The sequence below is a fragment of the Eulemur rufifrons genome, unplaced genomic scaffold, assembly GCF_041146395.1.
Source record: "Eulemur rufifrons isolate Redbay unplaced genomic scaffold, OSU_ERuf_1 scaffold_150, whole genome shotgun sequence".
NCBI classification, from domain to species: domain Eukaryota; kingdom Metazoa; phylum Chordata; class Mammalia; order Primates; family Lemuridae; genus Eulemur; species Eulemur rufifrons.
This window is the reverse complement of record NW_027182932.1, coordinates 408,952-428,622: the sequence shown is the minus strand read 5'-3', so window position 1 is coordinate 428,622 and position 19,671 is coordinate 408,952. Positions and strand designations below refer to the sequence as shown.

Here is a 19,671-nt window from a genome sequence, read left to right as displayed (position 1 = left end):
ACTGTCAAACCAAGCGTCCCAAACCCAGAAAGGCGGCTTTTTGCTCCCATTTTAATTCAGGTAAAGCCAAACGGTTTGCAGCTCAGAACACCAGGTGCTCCTTGAGGCTGGGGAGGTGTCCAGGCCTCAGAGGCAGACGAGCTGCAGGAGGGGCACCTGGGCCACCGTGCTGCTGCTGAGGGGAGGCTCCAACCAAAGGTGGAGCCCAGAGCCATCTGGGAGGGGCTGGTCAGCCTTCACGTCCCCTCGGCGCCTTCCCTGCCAAAGCCGCCAGCACAGAGCACCACAGGGAGCCGGCTGGGCCGGGAGCACGCGGGACGGTCACCCAGACAGCACCGACCACGGCAGGGCTCACACCTGCACACGCCAACAAAAATGGAGGGCAGAGGCCGGGACGCGGCCCTGGGTACACGCGGCCGGCAGGATGCACAGCTGAAGCTCTGATCCCAGGGCCACTTGTCCCAGCCCTGTCTACGTCCCTGGGCCCCCGACACACAGGTGTGTTCTGCACCACGGCAAGCACACACATGGGTCGTTGCTGGCTCCATGCAGGGACCCTGCCAACTGCGGGCGCCTCACCTCGTCTTTGCCCGTGGACGTGACAGCTGCCGACAGCCCTGCCCTTACAGGGGACAGGAATCCCTTGCTGCAGCCCCAAACCAGCCACATGATTTAGGGGGGGAGGGAAGCAGGACCAGCAGCAGGTAAAATGCGGAATTCAGGTGTGCGTCCCTGTCCCGAGCTCGCAGGGGTCTGCTCGCTGGGAGGCAGTGTCCCCTCGTGCAGGAGGAAAACCTGGCGTCTTGGAGGCACCTCGATGTCACGGGATTGGCGTCGAGCCAGCCTCCCCGTCTGTGCCCTCGGGTCCACTGCAAGGTCCCCACGGTGAGGCCCTCAGAGCAGGCACCAGGTGTCGGCGGGAGTCCACGGCGTCAACTCCGTGCTGCCGGGACTCGGCGCCCTGGTTCCCCCGAGACGGAATTCCTGCTCCTCCACGCTGGGTTTAGACAACCTTCACCCCGGCAACCATCCAAAGGAATGAATGAATGGACGAAGACTGAGCCCCGCAGGGTCCGTCACAGTTCAATGAGCCAGTGGGTTCCTGACTAGACTGAGTCTGGCCTGGTCCTGCCGGGAGAGTCCCAAGAACGAGGACGTCCCTCCGTCCTCGGACAGAGGAAACGCTGGCCCAGGGTTCCACCGAGAGGCACCCACAGCGCGGGAGCCTGCCAGGGTGCGGAGAGCCCTGCACGGGGCTGTCTCTTCCCAGGGCCCAGGCCTCAATCTCCCCTCTCTGCTCCCCAGCCTCAGCTGCCCCCACCTTCAAACCCCTCACCTGCCCTACCCTCCCTTCCTGTGGGAACATTCTGGCAGCTCCTGGAAGGCTCAGCTACCATTTGACCCCTGAATTCTGCTCCCAGGTCCACACTTGAGAGAAAGGAAAACACACATCCATGTGAAGGCGTGGGTGTGGACGTGGCCGTGGATGTGGGCGTGGCCATGGGCGTGGTCATGGGCGTGGTCGTGGGTGTGGACGTGGCCGTGGATGTGGCCATGGACATGGGCGTGGCTGTGGGTGTGGCCATGGGCGTGGCCGTGGGCGTGACCGTGGTTGTGGACGTGCACAGCACACTCACAACTGCCTCCGAGTTGCTGCACAGCCCAGTGTCCGTCTGCGAAGGATGGACGAGCAACACTTGCTGTATCCGAGCCACGGAATATTCCTCAGCCACAAAAAGGAGCAGAGCCCTGACACAGGCTATGACACGCATGAACCTGAAAAACGTCACACTCAGCGACGGAAGCCAGTCACAAAAGGCGACGTGTTGTACGGCTCCGTGTACATGAAGCGTCCAGAAGAGGCAAATCCACAGAGACAGACAGTGGACGGGAGGTGCTGGGGGTGGCAAGTGGGAGCGACGGCTCTTGCGCACGGGGCTCCTCTCTGGGGTGATGGAACATTCCGGAATCGGACCGTGGTGGTGGCTGCACGACTCTGAATGTGCCGAAACCCCCCGTTGGTGCGCCGTGAAGGGCCGTGTGTGGCGTGCGAGTGGTGTCTCTCCCCGTGAACCACGGGGGTCTCTTGCTACCACAGTTCTTTCACGGCAAGGCTCTTGAGTGAGCCCACGGGAAGGGTCTCCGCTCGTCCCCGGTGCTGGCCGTCACCCTGTGGGCATCCAGGCTGGGCTGGCGGAGAGCCTGCCGCACTTGGTCCACAGTTCCAAACTCCAGCCCCACCCACCTCTGCCGGGGGTCAGGGTCGGAGGCCACAGCTGGGGCCTTGGGGAACAGCCAGCAGCCAGGGCAGGCCCCGCGCCCCTCCCAACCTTGGGCCACCCTCGAGCCCTCCCTCTCCTCCAGCAGCCTGTCTCAGCGGCCCTGCAGGACGGCCGGCCACCCATGCCGGCTACGTGCTGCGCCCTCGGCCCCCGCGCACACACGTCTGCTCAGACAGGAGGGCCAAGGGCCAGTGAGCTGCAACCTACCTGGCTGTGGACCTGGCAGCTTTACAGCGCTGAGGAGAACAGCCTACCTCATGCCCTCCGTGGAGCGGAGGCAGTGGTTGCGGTAGAGCTGGGGCACGCCCAGCATGGCCTCGGTAAACACGGCCAGGAAGCCCAGGGTCTCCACGAACAAGGCCGAGTCAATGGACAGGTACGTGATGTAGCCCGCCACACCTGTGAAGGCCAGGACACACTGCACGTAGTCCGAGAAGCTGCTCCAGTGCCAGAAGTGGTGAGGGTCGAAGTCTAGGGCGGAGAGAGAGAGCAGCCTCAGCTGGGTGTGCAGGTCAGGGGTACAGGTGAGGGGTGCAGGTGTGCAGGTGAGGGGTGTAGGTGTGCAGGTGAGGGGTGTAGGTGAGGGGTGCAGGTGTGCAGGTGAGGAGTGCAGGTGAGGGGTATAGGTTAGGGGTGCAGGTGTGCAGGTGAGGAGTACAGGTATGCAGGCGAAGGGTGCAGGTAAGGGGTTCAGGTGTGCAGGTGAAGGGTGCAGGTAAGGGGTACAGGTGTGCAGGTAAGGGGTACAGGTATGCAGGTGAAGGGTGCAGGTAAGGGGTACAGGTGTGCAGGTAAGGGGTACAGGTATGCAGGCGAAGGGTGCAGGTAAGGGGTACAGGTGTGCAGGTAAGGGGTTCAGGTGTGCAGGTGAAGGGTGCAGGTAAGGGGTGCAGGTGTGCAGGTGAGGGGTACAGGTATGCAGGTGAAGGGTGCAGGTAAGGGGTGCAGGTGTGCAGGTGAGGGGTACAGGTATGCAGGTGAAGGGTGCAGGTAAGGGGTACAGGTGTGCAGGTGAAGGGTGCAGGTAAGGGGTGCAGGTGTGCAGGTAAGGGGTACAGGTATGCAGGCGAAGGGTGCAGGTAAGGGGTACAGGTGTGCAGGTAAGGGGTTCAGGTGTGCAGGTGAAGGGTGCAGGTAAGGGGTACAGGTGTGCAGGTAAGGGGTTCAGGTGTGCAGGTGAAGGGTGCAGGTAAGGGGTACAGGTGTGCAGGTGAGGGGTACAGGTATGCAGGTGAAGGGTGCAGGTAAGGGGTACAGGTGTGCAGGTGAAGGGTGCAGGTAAGGGGTGCAGGTGTGCAGGTAAGGGGTACAGGTATGCAGGCGAAGGGTGCAGGTAAGGGGTACAGGTGTGCAGGTAAGGGGTTCAGGTGTGCAGGTGAAGGGTGCAGGTAAGGGGTGCAGGTGTGCAGGTGAGGGGTACAGGTGTGCAGGTGAAGGGTGCAGGTAAGGGGTGCAGGTGTGCAGGTGAGGGGTTCAGGTGTGCAGGCGAAGGGTGCAGGTAAGGGGTACAGGTGTGCAGGTAAGGGGTTCAGGTGTGCAGGTGAAGGGTGCAGGTAAGGGGTGCAGGTGTGCAGGTGAGGGGTACAGGTAAGGGGTGCAGGTGAAGGGTGCAGGTAAGGGGTGCAGGTAAGGGGTACAGGTGTGCAGGTGAGAGGTGCAGATGAGGGGTACAGGTGAGGGGTACAGGTGAGAGGTGCAGGTGAGGGGTACAGGTGTGCAGGTGAGGAGACGCAGACCAACTGAGTGAGAGGCAGAGGCCAAGGTCCGAGTGAGGAGACATAAGCTGCGTGTTTTCTGGTCCAGGCACTCTGAGGGAGATGTGCACAGATACTAAGTCAACATAAAACATGCTAAAGTCAAGCCAGGTGCAGTGGCTTGGGGGAATGTGCCTGTAGTCCCAGCCTCTCGGGAGGCTGAGGCAGGAGGATCACTTGAGCCCAGGAGTTCAAGGCTGCAGTGAGCTGTGATTGTGCCACTGCACTCCAGCCTGGGTGACAGAGCAAGACCCTGCCTCTTAAAAAAACAGAAAAAAAGATGCCAAATCCTTAAGGTTCCTCTTACCATCTCTGAGAGGGGGTATAGTATGAGGGCTCCGCCACAGTCTCGGGATCTGATTCCCGGGTCGGAATCACAGTGTCCCCAGTAACACCAGGCTGACCAAGTGTCTCCTTCCCTGTCCCTGCCGCCAGGGCTGTCATGACGATGAACGAGTCAGTCTCGACTCTTGTTCCATGCCTGCCCACATCGAGACCCGACATAAACCGTCACCACCCACTTGGCTTCGGGGACAGCACCTGTGCTCCGGGACACATCCAACAGAACCCGAGTTCTAAACACTCACACAAATTAGCAAATCAAACGAGGCAGATGAACAGGCAATGCCCTGGGGACAGAGAGGCTGGGCTGTGGGGAAACATCAGGCAAATGCTCCGGGGCCCGAGGAGCAGCCCCCACACTAAGGCAGGTGGGGCAGGTGGGGCAGGTGGGGGCCAGGGAGGGGCGTCCTGGCTGCACCCACGTGCCCCTCCCCCTCCCTGTGCTAGAGCACTTAGCAAGAGGCAGAGCCTGAGGTCACGCCAGGGTGGACTGTCACCTCCCGGAACACAGGGAAGCTGCAGTGAGGGGGAAGGGCCAGTGCAGGGACGGCTGTGCACAGGTGGGCTGGGGACACACACAGGACACCAGGTGGGGGCCCAAGGGACGTGGGAAAACCAGGTCTGAGGTCAGTCTGTAGGAGACCTTTCTATTTTAGGTTCTCTGAGGGAGTCATTAGTAAATGAAAAATAGAAACGCCTCATTAAACAGTTTTTGAGAAAAAGAACAAGCTTGGACATACTTACCTTATACCATACACAAAATTTAACCTAAAATGGATCAAAGAAATAAATGTAAGACCTAAAACTATAAAACTCTTAGAAGAAAACATGCAGAAGACCCTCATGACGCTGGGTTTGTCTATGACTTCTTGGCTGTAACACCAAAGCACAGGCAACAAAAGAAAAAACAACTGGACTCATCAAAATGTAAAACGTCTGTGTTTCAAAGGACAAAAATCAACAATGTGAAAAGGCAACCAATGGAATGAGAGAAAATAGTTGCAAATCACATGTCTGCTAAGAAATGACGTCCAAGGCACATAGAGAGCTCCTGCAACTCAACAATGAAAAAAACCCAATTTAAAAATGTGCAAAGGCTTAAATATATTTTTCTCCAAAGAAGATCTACAAATGGCCAACAAGCACATGGAAAAATGCTCGCCACCACCTGTCGTATCAGGAAAACGCAGACCAAAACCACGAGGAGATGCCACGTCACACTCAGCACGAGAGCTACTGTCAAAACACAAGGACACAGGCGTTGGTGCGGGCGTGGAGAACACTGTGGGTGGAGACGGCGCAGTTCCTGTGGAAAACAGTCCCTCAAAACTACCGAAAACAGAGTGACCATGTGATCCAGCGATTCCACGTCTGGGCACATCCTCGGGAACTGAAAGCAGGGACTGGAACAGACACCTGCACACCTGAGCTCACGGCAGAGCCCGTCACAGCAGCCCAAGGGGGAAGCCACCCGAATGTCCCCAGTAGACGAGCGGGCAAACGAAACATGGGACACGCCTGCACAGGACGTCACCGGCCTTCACGAGGAGGAGATTCCGACACCTGCTGCGCCGCGATGAGCCTCAAGGCCGCTGTGCGGAGGGAATGAGCCTGTCTCGGGGACGAGCCCTGTGTGACGCCCTCACACGAGGTCCCAGAGCCACCAGGGCCACAGAAACAGTGGGGTGCGGGAGCCAGGGGCCGGGACCGGGGCCGGGAGGGGCGTCAGTGTTTGCGGGGACGAGTTTCCGACTGGAAGGCGGACAGGGTGGCAGCTGCACGTGGTATTTCACCCCACGAAGCCGACTCTGCACCTACTACTGGCTGAGACCGTCGATTTTACGTTATGAGTATTTTACCACAATACAAAAAAACTGAAAAAAAAAAAGAAACTGTGAAGGGGAAAAACAATTCAGAGAACGTGCTTGTGTGGAAAATCTAGTCCTGTGGAGGCCCGGCCGGCACCTGACCCCAAAAACAACCCCGGGAATGACAGATGCTCAGGCTGGGGCAGGACGGTGGTCCCGGGGCCCGGGAGGAGCCTGCACGTGGTCCGAGCCCCGCCGGCAGCCGAGGGGGGCTCGGAGGTCCAGGCATGGGCGGCGGAGCCACACGCCCGTGTTCGTATTTGCTGGGGGGCCACTTCAAAATGCAAAAAGCAATCGCTGGAATCACTGGTAATCCTGCATTTCATTTAACCCAAGACATCTAAACTACAACCATTTCCACAGGAATCCACGTGCAAGAACCTCAGCCGCCCGCATCCTCCTTCCGGTGCCACGGCCTTCAGGTCTGGAGCACGTGGCACACGTGGGCCACAGTCTACACTCCAGGCGCACCCGGGACAGGGTCCACACTGAGCAGTCCCAGGTGCTGCTGGGAGTCCCAGGGAGGCCAGGTGGCCGCAGGGCTGGCGCTGAGGGGGCAGCGACGGGCAGGTCAAGCCAGCGCCGGTCTCCTGGGGTCCCGGGGAAGAGCCGGGCACCGAGGGCGGCAGGGCGAGGGCGGTCTCAGGCAGGCCCAGGTGTGCCACCAGGAGGCCACGCCTTGCCGGTCAGCGATGAACGCGAGTGCGATTCTGGCACAAGAAACATGGCGATGCAACGCAGCATCAGGGCGCAGCCACCGTGTGCGCCTTCGCTTGCTACACAGAACAGGTCCGAGGGATCACGGCCCCGCACACCACTCTGTGGACACTCGCGACTCGTCCTGAAGACACAGAGACAAAGATCTGTCCAAGGACGGACACAGCAACGAGTCTGGCGTGGAGGGAGGGACCCAGGCAAGAGGGGAGGGGACACACAGGCTCCTTCTAGAAGCCCTTCCCGCCTGTGTTGCTGGAAGGAGAGCAGCGTCTCCCCCAAGAGCTGAGACGACAGAAGGCGCCAGCACCAGGGCAGCACCGAGCCCTTCCCCAGGCGACACACCGGGGCGTTACCGGAAAGAAAGGTCGTCGTGCGCATTTTAACACCACACGCTGCATCTCCAAGGAGACAGGGGCCCAGGTGTGCTGCGGCTGAGCACCCAGTGACAACCAGACTGTCTCATGGCCACAGCGCGGCCGTGGTCCCGTTACAGCCCGTGGGATTCAGAGACTGCCGTCTGCCCCTTGCCACGGCCCCTAACAGCTGAATCAGAAGGTCCAGCTTGTCAGCTAACTCATCCAGGCTACAGTGTCACTTGTCATCACTGAAATCAAGGCATAGGATACTCGTGGGCTCAGTGACACACTCTGAACAGCCTCAACCCACACAGTCAGCACTAAAGACCCTGGGAGGGCAGCACAGGGGTGGCAGGCGTCACCTGCTGAGACGCGGGCAGGGAAGACACGTGTGGCCCATCCACATAGACCCACGTGAGGCCCAGATCAGCAATTTCATAAACTCAAAGCAGTGCCGCGTGTCCTGAGTCCACAGTCAGCTGTTTGTCCTTGACACCTCCTGTCTCCCCAGTGCCCAGCCCCTCACCAGCCGCAGCTGGACCCCAGCACATGGCAGCCCTCGCCCTGGTGGCCGCCACACTAAACACGCCCTGCCACCCACCCTCAGGGAAGGAGATCCAAGCATCTAGCGGAACAACCTCCCCACCCAGACACGTCCTACCACTGAGGGGAGATGAGCCCCTCCTTCCAAAGTGCCAGGCAAGCTTCCAAAGAGGACCCCCTGGGAAACTTACAGCCCACCTTCAGCAAAACAACTATAACCAGTGAACTTGACCAAAGCAGCCATTTAAAGTCTGAGACCAGGCACGGCAGCTCAGGCCTGCAATCCCAGTACTTTGGGAGGCCAAGGCAGGAGAATCACTTGAAGCCACAGTTCAAGACCAACCTGGACCCTATCTCTAAAAAATTTTTTAAATTAGCTGGGTGTGGTGGCATGTACCTGTAGTCTTGGCACTTCAGAAGGCTGAGGCGGGAAGATCCCTTAAGGCCAGGAGTTCAAGGCTGCAGTGAGCTATGAACGTGCCACTGCACTCCAGCCTGGGTGACAGAGTGAGATTCTGTCTCTACAAAAATTAGAAAAATTAGCCGGGTGTGTTGGTGTGTGCCTGTGGCAATAGCTACCTGGGAGGCTGAGGCGGGAGGATCGCTTGAGCCCAGGAGTCTGAGGTTGCTGTGAGCGAGGCTGACGGCACTCACTCTACCCCAGGCAACAGAGTGAGATTCTGTCTCAAAAAAAAAAAAAAAAAAAAAAAAATCTCTGGAGCGTGTCTTAAGGGTACACAGCAAACAGAGACATTTGTCCAAGGATACCCTCTAAATGGCAGTAGGAACTAAGTCTGTGGCACGTGTGAGCCAGGAAGAGGCCCCCACTGCCCAGTCCAGCAGGGCAATGGCTTCTCCAGGAGCAGCAGGTGCCAGCACTTCTCACCTACCTGCTCAGCTCCAGGCCCCCTCCCCTGCCCGGCTTGGGTCCACCCCAGGCTCCGTGGTCCCTGCCTCAGCTGCTCACAGGGTGAGGACTCCCGTGAGGTGCAACTCAGGAGGGTGTCACCCAAGAGGCTGACTGCTGCCCCTGCCACCTGCTCCAGAGCAGAGGCTCAGAGGTGTGGCCCAGAGCTGGGGGTGCAAGAACAGAGAGAGCCCTGTAGCACCCTCTAAGGGAAGAGCCACTTAGACCAGAGCTCGGGCAAGCCGGAGCTTAAGGATGCTGACAAAACAGAGACCTTGACAGTCAGCAGTTCAGAGGAGGCTACAGCTCCATGAGCAGCCCGAAGTTTACCTAGGGACAGCCAAGAGGAGCTCTCCTGGGGGCAACCGTCAGACTGCCACCCCTGCCCAGCTGTGGGGCAGTATGTGCCCAGGCGTTATCAGGTCTGACAGCAGGTGTAACACCAGTGGAGGTAGACCCCCGACACCCAGGGATCAGGGAGAGTCAAAGCCAGCTAGAGTCACCAGCATGTCAGGGAGGAAGAGGCTCAGAGACTACACTAGTCCAGCCAAATTATGAACAAATAAGCAAGCAATAAACCACCCTCCGACCAGGTAGGGGATCAGTATCCATAGCTGCTGTTACATTTTACCTAAATGTCGGTTTGCAACAAAAAAAATCAGATATACAAAGAAACAGGAAAATGCAGTCCATATATGGTGAGAAAAAACAATGGTACACAAACTGCTTTTCAAGAGGCACAGATGTTGTACTTAGCAGAAACAGACTTCAAAATAGCTATTATAAATATGTCCAAAGAAACTAAAGAAAACATGTACAAAGAATTAAAAGAAAGTATGATAACAATATCTTATCAAATAGAGAATAAAAATAAAGAGATAGAAATTATAAAAAAGAGCCAAATGGAAATTCTGGATTTGCAAAGTACAACTGAAATAAAATTAAAAAAAAAAAAAAAAAAAAAAAACTCCTAGGCCGGGCGCGGTGGCTCACGCCTGTAATCCTAGCACTCTGGGAGGCCGAGGTGGGCGGATCGTTTGAGCTCAGGAGTTCGAGACCAGCCTGAGCAAGAGCGAGACCCCATCTCTACCAAAAATAGAAAGAAATTATATGGACAGCTAAAAATATATATAGAAAAAATTAGCCGGGCATGGTGGTGCATGCCTGTAGTCCCAGCTACTCGAGAGGCTGAGACAGGAGGATCGCTTGAGCTCAGGAGTTTGAGGTTGCTGTGAGCTAGGCTGATGCCACGGCACTCACTCTAGCCTGGGCAACAGAGTGAGACTCTGTCTCAAAAAAAAAAAAAAAAAAAAAAAACTCCTTATAAGGGCTCAACAGTAGATTTGAGCAGGCAGAAGAATCACTGAACTTAAAGAAAGATCAAGAAAGATTATGCAACCCGAAGAACAAAGAGAAAATGGAACCAAGAAAAATGAACAGAGACTCAGAGAAACATGGAACATCGCTAAATGCACCAGCGTATGCATGACGGATGTGCTACAGGAGAGGAGAGAAAAGGCAGGAAAACTACTCAAAGAAATTATGACTGAAAACTCCCCAAATATGTTAAAAATATTAATCTACATACCCAAGAAGCTCGACAAACTCCAAGGATCGTATGTACAAAGAAATCGGACACATCACAGTCTAAATGTTCAATGCCAAAAAACAAAATACAAAATCTTGACAGCAACAAGAGAAAAATATTTGTCACTTACAAGGAAACCCCAATAAGATTAACAGCTGACTTCTCATCAGTAACAATGGAGTCCAGAAGGCAGTGGAATAACACATTCAAAGTGCTGAAAAGAAAAAAAACTGTCAACCAAGATTGTTACAACTCCCAGAATTTTTTGTTTTTAGAAAAAAGGGGGGAGGGCAGGAATAAAGATGCTCCCAGATAAACAAGAATTGGGAGAATTTGTTGCTAGCAAACCCACCATACAGAAAACACTTAAATAAGTTCTTTATGCTGAAAGCACGAGGCAGTCGATGGGATTCAAATCCACAGGAAAAACACAGAGTGCAGGTCGAGGTGACTTATTATAAAAGACAACATAAGTGCACATTTCTTCTCCTTTCCTCTCTTAACTGACTTAAAAAGTAACTGCATAAAATAACATGTATTGTATTATTTGTATTATTGTATTATTATTTAACATACAGAAATGTAGAAGACTTGGCAATAAGCACAAATGAGGTGGGTGGGATCAGAACTGTATGGAGCAAGGAAGTGACAGCAGACGGTGACACAATTCACAGAAGGAAGTGAAGAGAACCAGAAGTGGCAAATAACAAGGTTAAAATAATAACTATAAATGTTCGCTTATTCTCCTCTTTTCTCTCAACTTCTTTGAAAGACAAAACTTATATAAAGGAACAATCAGAACAATGTTTTATTAGATGTGTAACACATGTAGATATAACACTATAGTAATCATACCGTTAGAAAAGGCAGGGGGGAACAGAACTATACAGGAGTAAGGTTTCTATCTGGAGTTAAGTTAGTATAAATTTGAAGTAGGTTCTGGTAAGTTAAGGTGCATATTGTAAGCCTTAGAGTAACTACTAACAAAATATCTCAAAAAATATAGGTAAGAAATTATTATTATTATTATTATTTTTTTTTTTGAGGCAGAGTCTCACTCTGTTAGCCAGGCTAGAGTGCCATGGCATCAGCCTAGCTCACAGTAACCTCAAACTCCTGGGCTCAAGCAATCCTACTGCCTCAGCCTCCGGAGTTGCTGGGACTATAGGGATATGCCACCATGCACAGCTAATTTTTTCTATGTATTTTTTTAGTTGTCCAGCTAATTTCTTTCTATTTTTTTTTTTCAGTAGAGATGGGGTCTTGCTCTTGCTCAGGCTGGTCTCGAACTCCTGAGCTCAAATGATCTGCCCGCCTTGGCCCTCAGCCTCCTAGAGTGCTAGGATTACAGGCGTGAGCCACCATGTCCAGCCGCTAAGAAATTATTAAAGAGATTAAAACGTTATGCTAGAATATAGTCACTTAAGACAAAAGAAACTATACAGGAGCAACAATGGGGGAAAAAAGACATGAGACATATCGAAAACAAAAAGTAAAATGACAGACGTAAATCCAAACATATCATAACATTAAATGTGAATGAGATAAACAATCAAAGCAAAGGGCAGAATGGCCAGAATGAATTTTTTTAAAGACCTAATATATGCTGTCTACAGAAGACACTTTAAATGCAAAGATACAAAAAAGTCAAAAGTAGAAGAATATAAAAAGATATACTATTCAAATAGTGACCATAGGAAATCTGCAGTGGCTATACTAGCATCAGAAAAAATAGATTTTGGCCAGGCACAGTGGCTTATGCCTATAATCCTAGCACTTTGGGGGGCCGAGGCGGGAGGATTGCTTGAGCCCAGGAGTTTGAGACCAGCCTGAGCAAGAGCAAGACCCCATCTCTACAAAAAACTAGAAAATTAGCCAGATGTGGTGGTGCATGCCTGTAGTCCCAGCTACTCGGGAGGCTGAGGCAGGAGGGTCGCTTGAGCCCAGGAGTTTGAGGTTGCTGTGAGCTGTGATGATGCCACTGCTCTCTAGCCTGGGCAACAGAGTAAGACGGTCTCAAAAAAACAGATTTTAAGGCCGGGCGTGGTGGCTCACGCCTGTAATCCTAGCACTCTGGGAGGCCGAGGTGGGCGGATCGTTTGAGCTCAGGAGTTCGAGACCAGCCTGAGCAAGAGCAAGACCCCATCTCTACTAAAAATAGAAAGAAATTATATGGACAGCTAAAAATATGTATAGAAAAAATTAGGCGGGCATGGTGGCGCATGCCTGTAGTCCCAGCTACTCTGGAGGCTGAGGCAGGAGGATCGCTTGAGCTCAGGAGTTTGAGGTTGCTGTGAGCTAGGCTGACGCCACGGCACTCACTCTAGCCTGGGCAACAAAGCGAGACTCTGTCTCAAAAAAAAAAAAAAAAAACAAAAAACAAAAAACACAGATTTTAAAACATAAATATCACTAGAAATAAAGAGACACACATTATAATGATATCAATCTATCAGGAAGATATAACAACTGGAAACATATATGCACCTAAGAATGGTGCCCCAAAATACATTAAGAAAAACTAACAAGTGAAAAGAGAAAAAGATAATTCAAAAATAGTTGGAAACGTCAACACCCAGTTTTAGTAGTGCATGTGACAAGTAGACAAGCAGAGCAATAAGGAAACAGATGACTTGAACACTGTCACCCACCTGCACGTAACAGACAACCCTCCCCGCTACCCAACAGCAAAACACGAGTGCACAGGGCCAGCCCAGACAGACTGGATGCCAGGCCCGCAGACGAGCCTCCATGTGGAAGTGCTGGGCTCACACAGAGTGTGTCCTGCAAGCACCATGGAAATAGAAGCGATCACAGAAAGAAATTTGGGGTGTTCACAAACATGTAGACGTTAACACATTCCTAAATAAACTTAGGAATAAATACTTGAAAGAAGAGATCTTGAAAGAAATTAGAAAATACTTTAAGCTGAATGAAAACAAAGAGACAACATACCAAAACTACAGGATGCAGCTAAAGCATTGCTTAGAGGAAACTATTGCTATAAACACCCATATTAAAAAGGAAGAAAGAAAAAAAAATCTCAATTCAGGAATCTAACCTTACACGTTAAGAAACTAGGAAAAGAGCAAAGCAGGCAGAAGGAAAGAACACTAGAATGGAATGAAATAAACCAGAGAATAAAAAAACAATAAAGAAAATCAACAAAACCCAAAGTTGATTCTTTAACACGAACAATAAAACTGACAAACCTTGTCTAGAGGTGTGGCGGGGAGACCCCAACCGCTGATGTCAGGAAAGAAAGTGGGACCGTCACTCACGACCTCACAGACACGAAGGGATCACAAGGGGATGCTCAGAAAAACCGTTTGGCAACAAATTACATTAGGTGGAATTAGATACGTGAAATGAACAAATTCCAATTCAAACTACCAAGCTGACGAGGAAGAAATAGAAAATCTTAAGAGACTTATAACGAGAGATTGAATTAGTCATTTTAAAACTTCCCACAAAGAAAAGCCCAGGCCCAGATGGCTCATGGGATAATTCTACCAAATATGTAAAGAGGAATTAATACCAATCCTTCTTCCTCCCCCACAAAAAAATTTAAAAAGAAGGGAACACTTCCCAACTTGTTTTTTTTTGGGGGGGGACCAGGTCTCACTCTGTCCCTGTGGGGTACAGTGCAGAGCGCGGTGGTGTCATCGTGGGTCACTGCAGCCTCACACTGTGGGGCTCACACACCCTCCTGCCGCAGCCAACTGATTTTATGCCAGTATTATCCTAATACTAACACCGGACAAAGTCACCACAAGAAAAGAGAACTACAAACCATTATCTCTTATGAAAATGGACACAAAAAATCCTCAACATAATACACAATCCAGCAACAGATAAAAAGTGGTATACACCACAATCAAACAGGATTTATCCCAAGAATGCAAGCTTGGTTCAACATACAAAAATCAACCAGTGTGATACATCATAATAACAGAATAAAAAACCCATGGTCATCCCAACAGACACAGAACAGTATTTGGTAAACTCTAATATTCTTTCATGATAAAAACACTCAACAAATTCAGAATAGAAGGGAACTCCCTTAACCTAATAAAGGGCAACTATAAAAATTCTGTAACTAACATCACACTTAATGGTGAAAGACCAAACCCTTTCTCATGAAAATCAGGAACAAGACAAGCATATCCATGCTCTCCGCTTCTAACCAGGGTAATTAGGCAAGAAAAAAAATAAAAAGCAACCAACTCTGAAAGGAAGAAAAAAACTATATTTGCAGATGACAGAATTATATATAAAAAATCCTAAGGAATCTACTAAACAGCTATTAGAACTAACAAATGAGTTCAGCAAAGTTGCACAATACAAGATCAATATGCAACAATTTTATTTCTACAAAGTAGCAATGAACAATCCAAAATGAAATTATTAATAAGAAAACAATTCTACACCGTCTAGGGGATGGACACACTTGAAGCTCTGATTGGGGGGGCGGGGACAAGGGCAATATACGTAACCTAAACTTTTATACCCCCATAATATGCTGAGATTAAAAAAAAAATTTCATTTACAACAGCATCAGAAAAATAAAATACTTTGGAATAGATTTAACAAAGAAAGTCCAAAACTTGTAACCTGAAATTTGCTCCTTTCTTCCTTCCTACCTCCCTACCCCGCCCCTCCCTCCCACCCTCCCCACCCCCCATGCACACAAACACACACACAAACACGCACACAAACACACATACACACATACACACACGCACAATGGCAGACTTCTAAGAACTACTTCACACTTGAAAATAGCAGCGCCGTGGGCTGGTTAGTTCGCGGGGGACATGGCCACGCGTAGTAAGTGACCCGCATGCATGGTCACCAGGCAGCAGGATGACAGTGACAGAGGGAGCAAAGCCGCAAAGGGTGGCGTGAAGCCCGCGTGTTGTGGGTGGGTGGCCTCATGCAGCGCGGTACATACCCAGATAGGACCGCCTGGGGGGCACTTTGATTTCTTCATCCTTACTATCTGCAGCTACATTTTTAAGAAGAGAGAAAGAAACAGAAAGGGAAAAAAGACAGAAACAGACTGGTTTTAACACTGGTAAACAACTGCGTTTCCCAGCCCTTTTTGCATTTCTTTAAAACAAAATTGGACCAGAAATACCACAAGATTTTGGTTTCTGTGAATTAGAAAATTCACTTTCTGAACTATTTTTCTCCAAAACTCTTCCAATATCCTAAAAGTGGATGGGGAATGGGGAGAAAATTTTAGGCCCAAAATTAAAGTTATCACATTTTCATTTAATTTCTGAGGTCAAAGGGGGATGAAGCCACCACATGTGTGCTACGTCGACAGAAAGCAACGTGACAGGCCCCACTTCCCTCTTCCCTAGAAGCCGTCTGCACACAAGCTTTGCCTGTGACACGGCCGTCCCGTGGGCAAAGCTCTGCGGGAGGCTGCTTGACGAGGCTGCTGCAGAGCTCACCCCACAAAACGCTGCGCACGGACGCCGGGTTCGACACGTGAAGTTGACAAGCGCACGGCAGAGACACGGACGATGACGGCAGTGACAGGTGGGCCTGGGCGGGAGTCTGCCAGACCGGCCCACCCAGCAGGGCTGGCCCCCACCGACCCAGCCCGGGACCCAGAGTGACAGGCCGGGACGGTGCTGTGGACAGGGCGCCCTCCCGCGGGTCTGGATTTAAAAGGAACAGACACAGATGAGTCCCGGGTGGCAGCCCTGAGGGCAAAGGTTGCCTGGCGCCTGCCCCAGGCAATGAGGACTGGACCTGAAAATGAAAATTTTGCAAGCAAACAGCCAAAAGCAAATACTGGAAAGACCTCTGCCCCTAGACTCTGTGGCTCCACACACAGGCAGCCACCTGGGTGGGAGCTGGGGCGTTTCCCCCGAACCTGAGGCTTAGCCTCCGGGTCTCATGGTCCCTGCACGGGCGGCTGGGTTTCCGCGGCTCCTCCCTTCTGCCGCTTTGATCCAGTCCAGACCGATTTCTCAGCCACTGGCACCTCGTCTAAAGGCCGAGACCCATGGGGGTGGCAGGGAGGGACCGCCCACGAGAGGGCAGCTCAGTTCAGGACTTGGGCACTTCAGCCACAAGCAGACTTTGCTCCCTCTTGTCCCCAGGCCCGAGCGTGCGGCCGTGGCCAGCAGAGCGCTGGGGCACGAGGACACCCAGCACAAGGCGCGCTGGAGTGGAGGCCCCGAGTGCGAGAGCACAGGTGTGGGGCTGACTGCGGACGGTGGGGAGGAACCAGCGGGCTGGGAACGGGCGCAGCGTGTCCCGCACAGGACCCTCCTGGGCGCCACCCAGGGAAGCATGTGCCCAGGTCTACCCTCATGCACGCAGACTGCGGGAGACAGGGTCTGACACTGAGAGCCCAGTTAGGGCCGTTTCAGCAACTGCCCGGTTCCACAGATCTGTCCTGAGCACGGACTGCGGCCCGGGCGTTCACCACGACAGCCCATCAGGACGCGGCGTCTGCCTCTTCTCGCTCGGAGCACTCTGGTTTGCAGAACGATGCTGCGATTTCAAGGCCAGGCCATAAAAAAGGCACAGCTTCCACCTACTTCTCTCAGCAGGCTCCCACCTGGAACCTGCCACCGTGTGAGGAAGCCCAGGGCATGTGGGAGGCCACACGGGCGTCGTGGAGGGAGCCCGGCCAGGCCCCAGCTGACGGGCAGCGCCAGCCACGCAAAAGTGTGAGAGTGATGGAGACAGAGAGATATAGAGAGAGAGAGACAGACAGACACAGCAGGCAAGCACGTGAGCTCCAGGGTCCCTGCCAGGCCTCTGAGAGCCGCCCCAGCTGTCACACAGGACAGCAGAGACCAGCTGTCCCTGCCAAGCTCGGCCCAAAGTGCAAACTCATGAGCAAAATAAATGTCGGCCTTTCAAGCCCTAGGCTTTGGGGCACCTGGTGGAGCAGCCAGAGAGACTGGAACGGCAGACGGGCCGGGGAGAAGGTGCCGCACAGCGGAGGCCGGAGGCCGGCGAAGAGGGGTTTGCGTCAGGAGACCCTCCTGGCGCAGGGGAGGACGTCGGCGGCACGGCCGGGCGGGCACGGGGAGGGCGTGGTCACCGGGGACCAGGCGAAAAACCCAGACCGGCCTGTCAGACTGGGGCGCACACGGGGGCGGCACAGGGGCTGTCAGCGTGGCGTCCACAGATGCCAACAAGCCCTGAAATGCCTGCAAGATGGCATGTGACCCTCCCACACCACGCGGCTACAGCTCCTATTGAGATATAATTATATGCCATAAAAAGCTCACTCTTTCAAGTGTGTAATTCAATGGCTTTTAGTATATTCACAGCGTCACGCAGCCACCATCACTATCTAATTTCAGAACATTTTCAGAAAGAAACCCTGTACTTATTAGCAGTCACCGTCCTCCCCTCCTCCCCTCCGCCAGGTCCATTCTGGGACTCACGTTGAGATTTGGGGCAAATGTCAAAGAAATTGAACCACCTCACTTTGAGCCACAGAAAACCATTTCTCAAATAACCCCTAAGAGGAATTTAAGAGAAAAAGTATACATTATAGAACAAAGTTAAATTTTAAAAAAGCAATAATAAATTTAAAATAAAATGAAACAAATGAACTCAGCCTCGTGTCCAGTTGCTGCAACCTGCTAAGAATCGGTGTTAAAATGCCACCACCTGACCCTCCATCCCTGTCCTGAGCTGATGCCTGACTCCCAGCGAAATACCAGTTTCGGGAACCAGGAGGCTGGCACTGCCATCGAGCCTCTGACTCGGGTGACGCTGTCACTCCCGGGTCCTTGAGCAACGAGGCTGGGACGGGTGGCAGGTCCGAGGGAGGCCACAGCAGCCTAGTCGCGCCCCCAGGCTGGAGTCCAACGGGAATGTAAGGCTGGTGGCGGGCACCCCTCCCTTCCCTAATGAAAAAAGAAGTCCTTCCTGTCCCTCAATACCTGCCCCAAAGCTGAAACAAAGAAATTCCTCACTCCTCACACCGACATCTCCTGGCCGAAGAAGCTCCCATCCCCCAGTCCTAAGAACCTATATAAACCCACTCAGACTTCTGGGCAGGGCAGCTTTTCTAGTCCCACTGGTGGGACTGTGAGGCTCGCCCGGGTCCCTCTCTCGGGGACTCGTTACCCCCACCCGGGAGCGCCCCAATAAAGCCTCTTTACTTATCCCTTTCAACTCTGCTTGTCTTTCTTTCTCTGGCGCCGGCTACTTCAAAGAAACCTTACATTTGGTGCCGAAACCCGGGAGGGTACTTTAACTTTCAGCTGCGCCGCCCGTCCCCTGGACTCCGGTCTTAAAACCTTACAGCTCCAGGGGGCGTGATCGGGCCATGGGGAGCTTACGGCCCAGGGAAGAGACAGACTTGGGAGAAGAAAGCCCGCGTGGCCTAAGCAGAAACGGAAAGCCACAGCCCCTCACCTCGCACGGGATCCTGACCAGTTTTAAAACCCAGCTTTCCAGGCACGATCAGTGACATGACCGGCACCCTCTCGGGTGTGACGTCCAACCCACGGCTCAACAGGAGAGGAGAACAGACACTGAGGCAGGAGAAGTGGCATCAACAGGGGAGCGAGAACAAAAACGCACCAGAAACAGACGTCTGTGGTCCCCTTGACACTCAGAGTGGCTCTAATCGGCCCAGGCACCCCGCAGCACGGAGGCTCTCTCCACAGACTGGAATTCGAGCGCCCTGGCCGCTGGCTGGCAACAGCAGCAGACAGGGAGCAGGACGGGCCCTCCTGGACGGGACGAACACAACGACCAGGAACAAGAACACAGGGACCAGCTCCCCGGTGGGAGTTCAAACACACAGCAGCCCCAGAACCAAACGAACCCTCGAAAGGCCTCTCCAAGCGATAGCTGAGATTAAACCAAGTCTCCTACTCTCTCCCCCCCAATGGCCCACAGACGAAACCAAAGTGCGAGCTGTCTTGGATTTAGTAACTAGAAAAACAGGAGAGGGAAGGCTCGAACCCTTCTGCACAGGGGAAGCCCCCAGCCTACATGTTCACACGAAGAAGGTCGGGTTGGAAAAAACTTGCAAAAGAGAAGGCAAAAACAGCAAGAAATATTTTCTATTTTCTGAGCTGCCAAAAGTTAAGGAGTGGCACATGCTAAGTGTGTGCTAAGCGTGTGCTAAGTGTGTGCTAAGCATGTGCCTGGCCTTGCCCAGATGACAGCACCATGGAGCACGCGGCCCGCATGTGCACGCCACAGGCAGAGCCTCCCTCCCCCCGCAGCAGGCCCCGGCGCACGCCTGCAGGGTCCGTGAGAGAGGCCCAGCCACCTTGGCGGCGGGTGACGGTAAAACGCAAGGGCAGCTTCAG

General features: G+C 52.9%; 1 protein-coding gene across 3 annotated transcripts in view; it reads right to left on the bottom strand.

Moving 5' to 3' along the window:
* Positions 1 to 19,671, bottom strand: part of SLC66A2 (solute carrier family 66 member 2) — a 31,733-nt gene that overhangs the window by 7,835 nt on the left and 4,227 nt on the right. The window contains exons 3-4 of one of the 3 annotated variants that reach the window (XM_069464858.1): positions 15,312 to 15,365; positions 2,537 to 2,753 (exon numbers count right to left, since the gene is read on the bottom strand). The exons of 1 other annotated variant lie outside the window; for it this stretch is intronic. In XM_069464858.1, the coding sequence (XP_069320959.1) occupies positions 2,537 to 2,753; positions 15,312 to 15,365 (271 nt within the window). The remainder of the gene's footprint in view (positions 1 to 2,536; positions 2,754 to 15,311; positions 15,366 to 19,671) is intronic. One more of the 3 variants, XM_069464859.1, reaches the window with a different exon arrangement.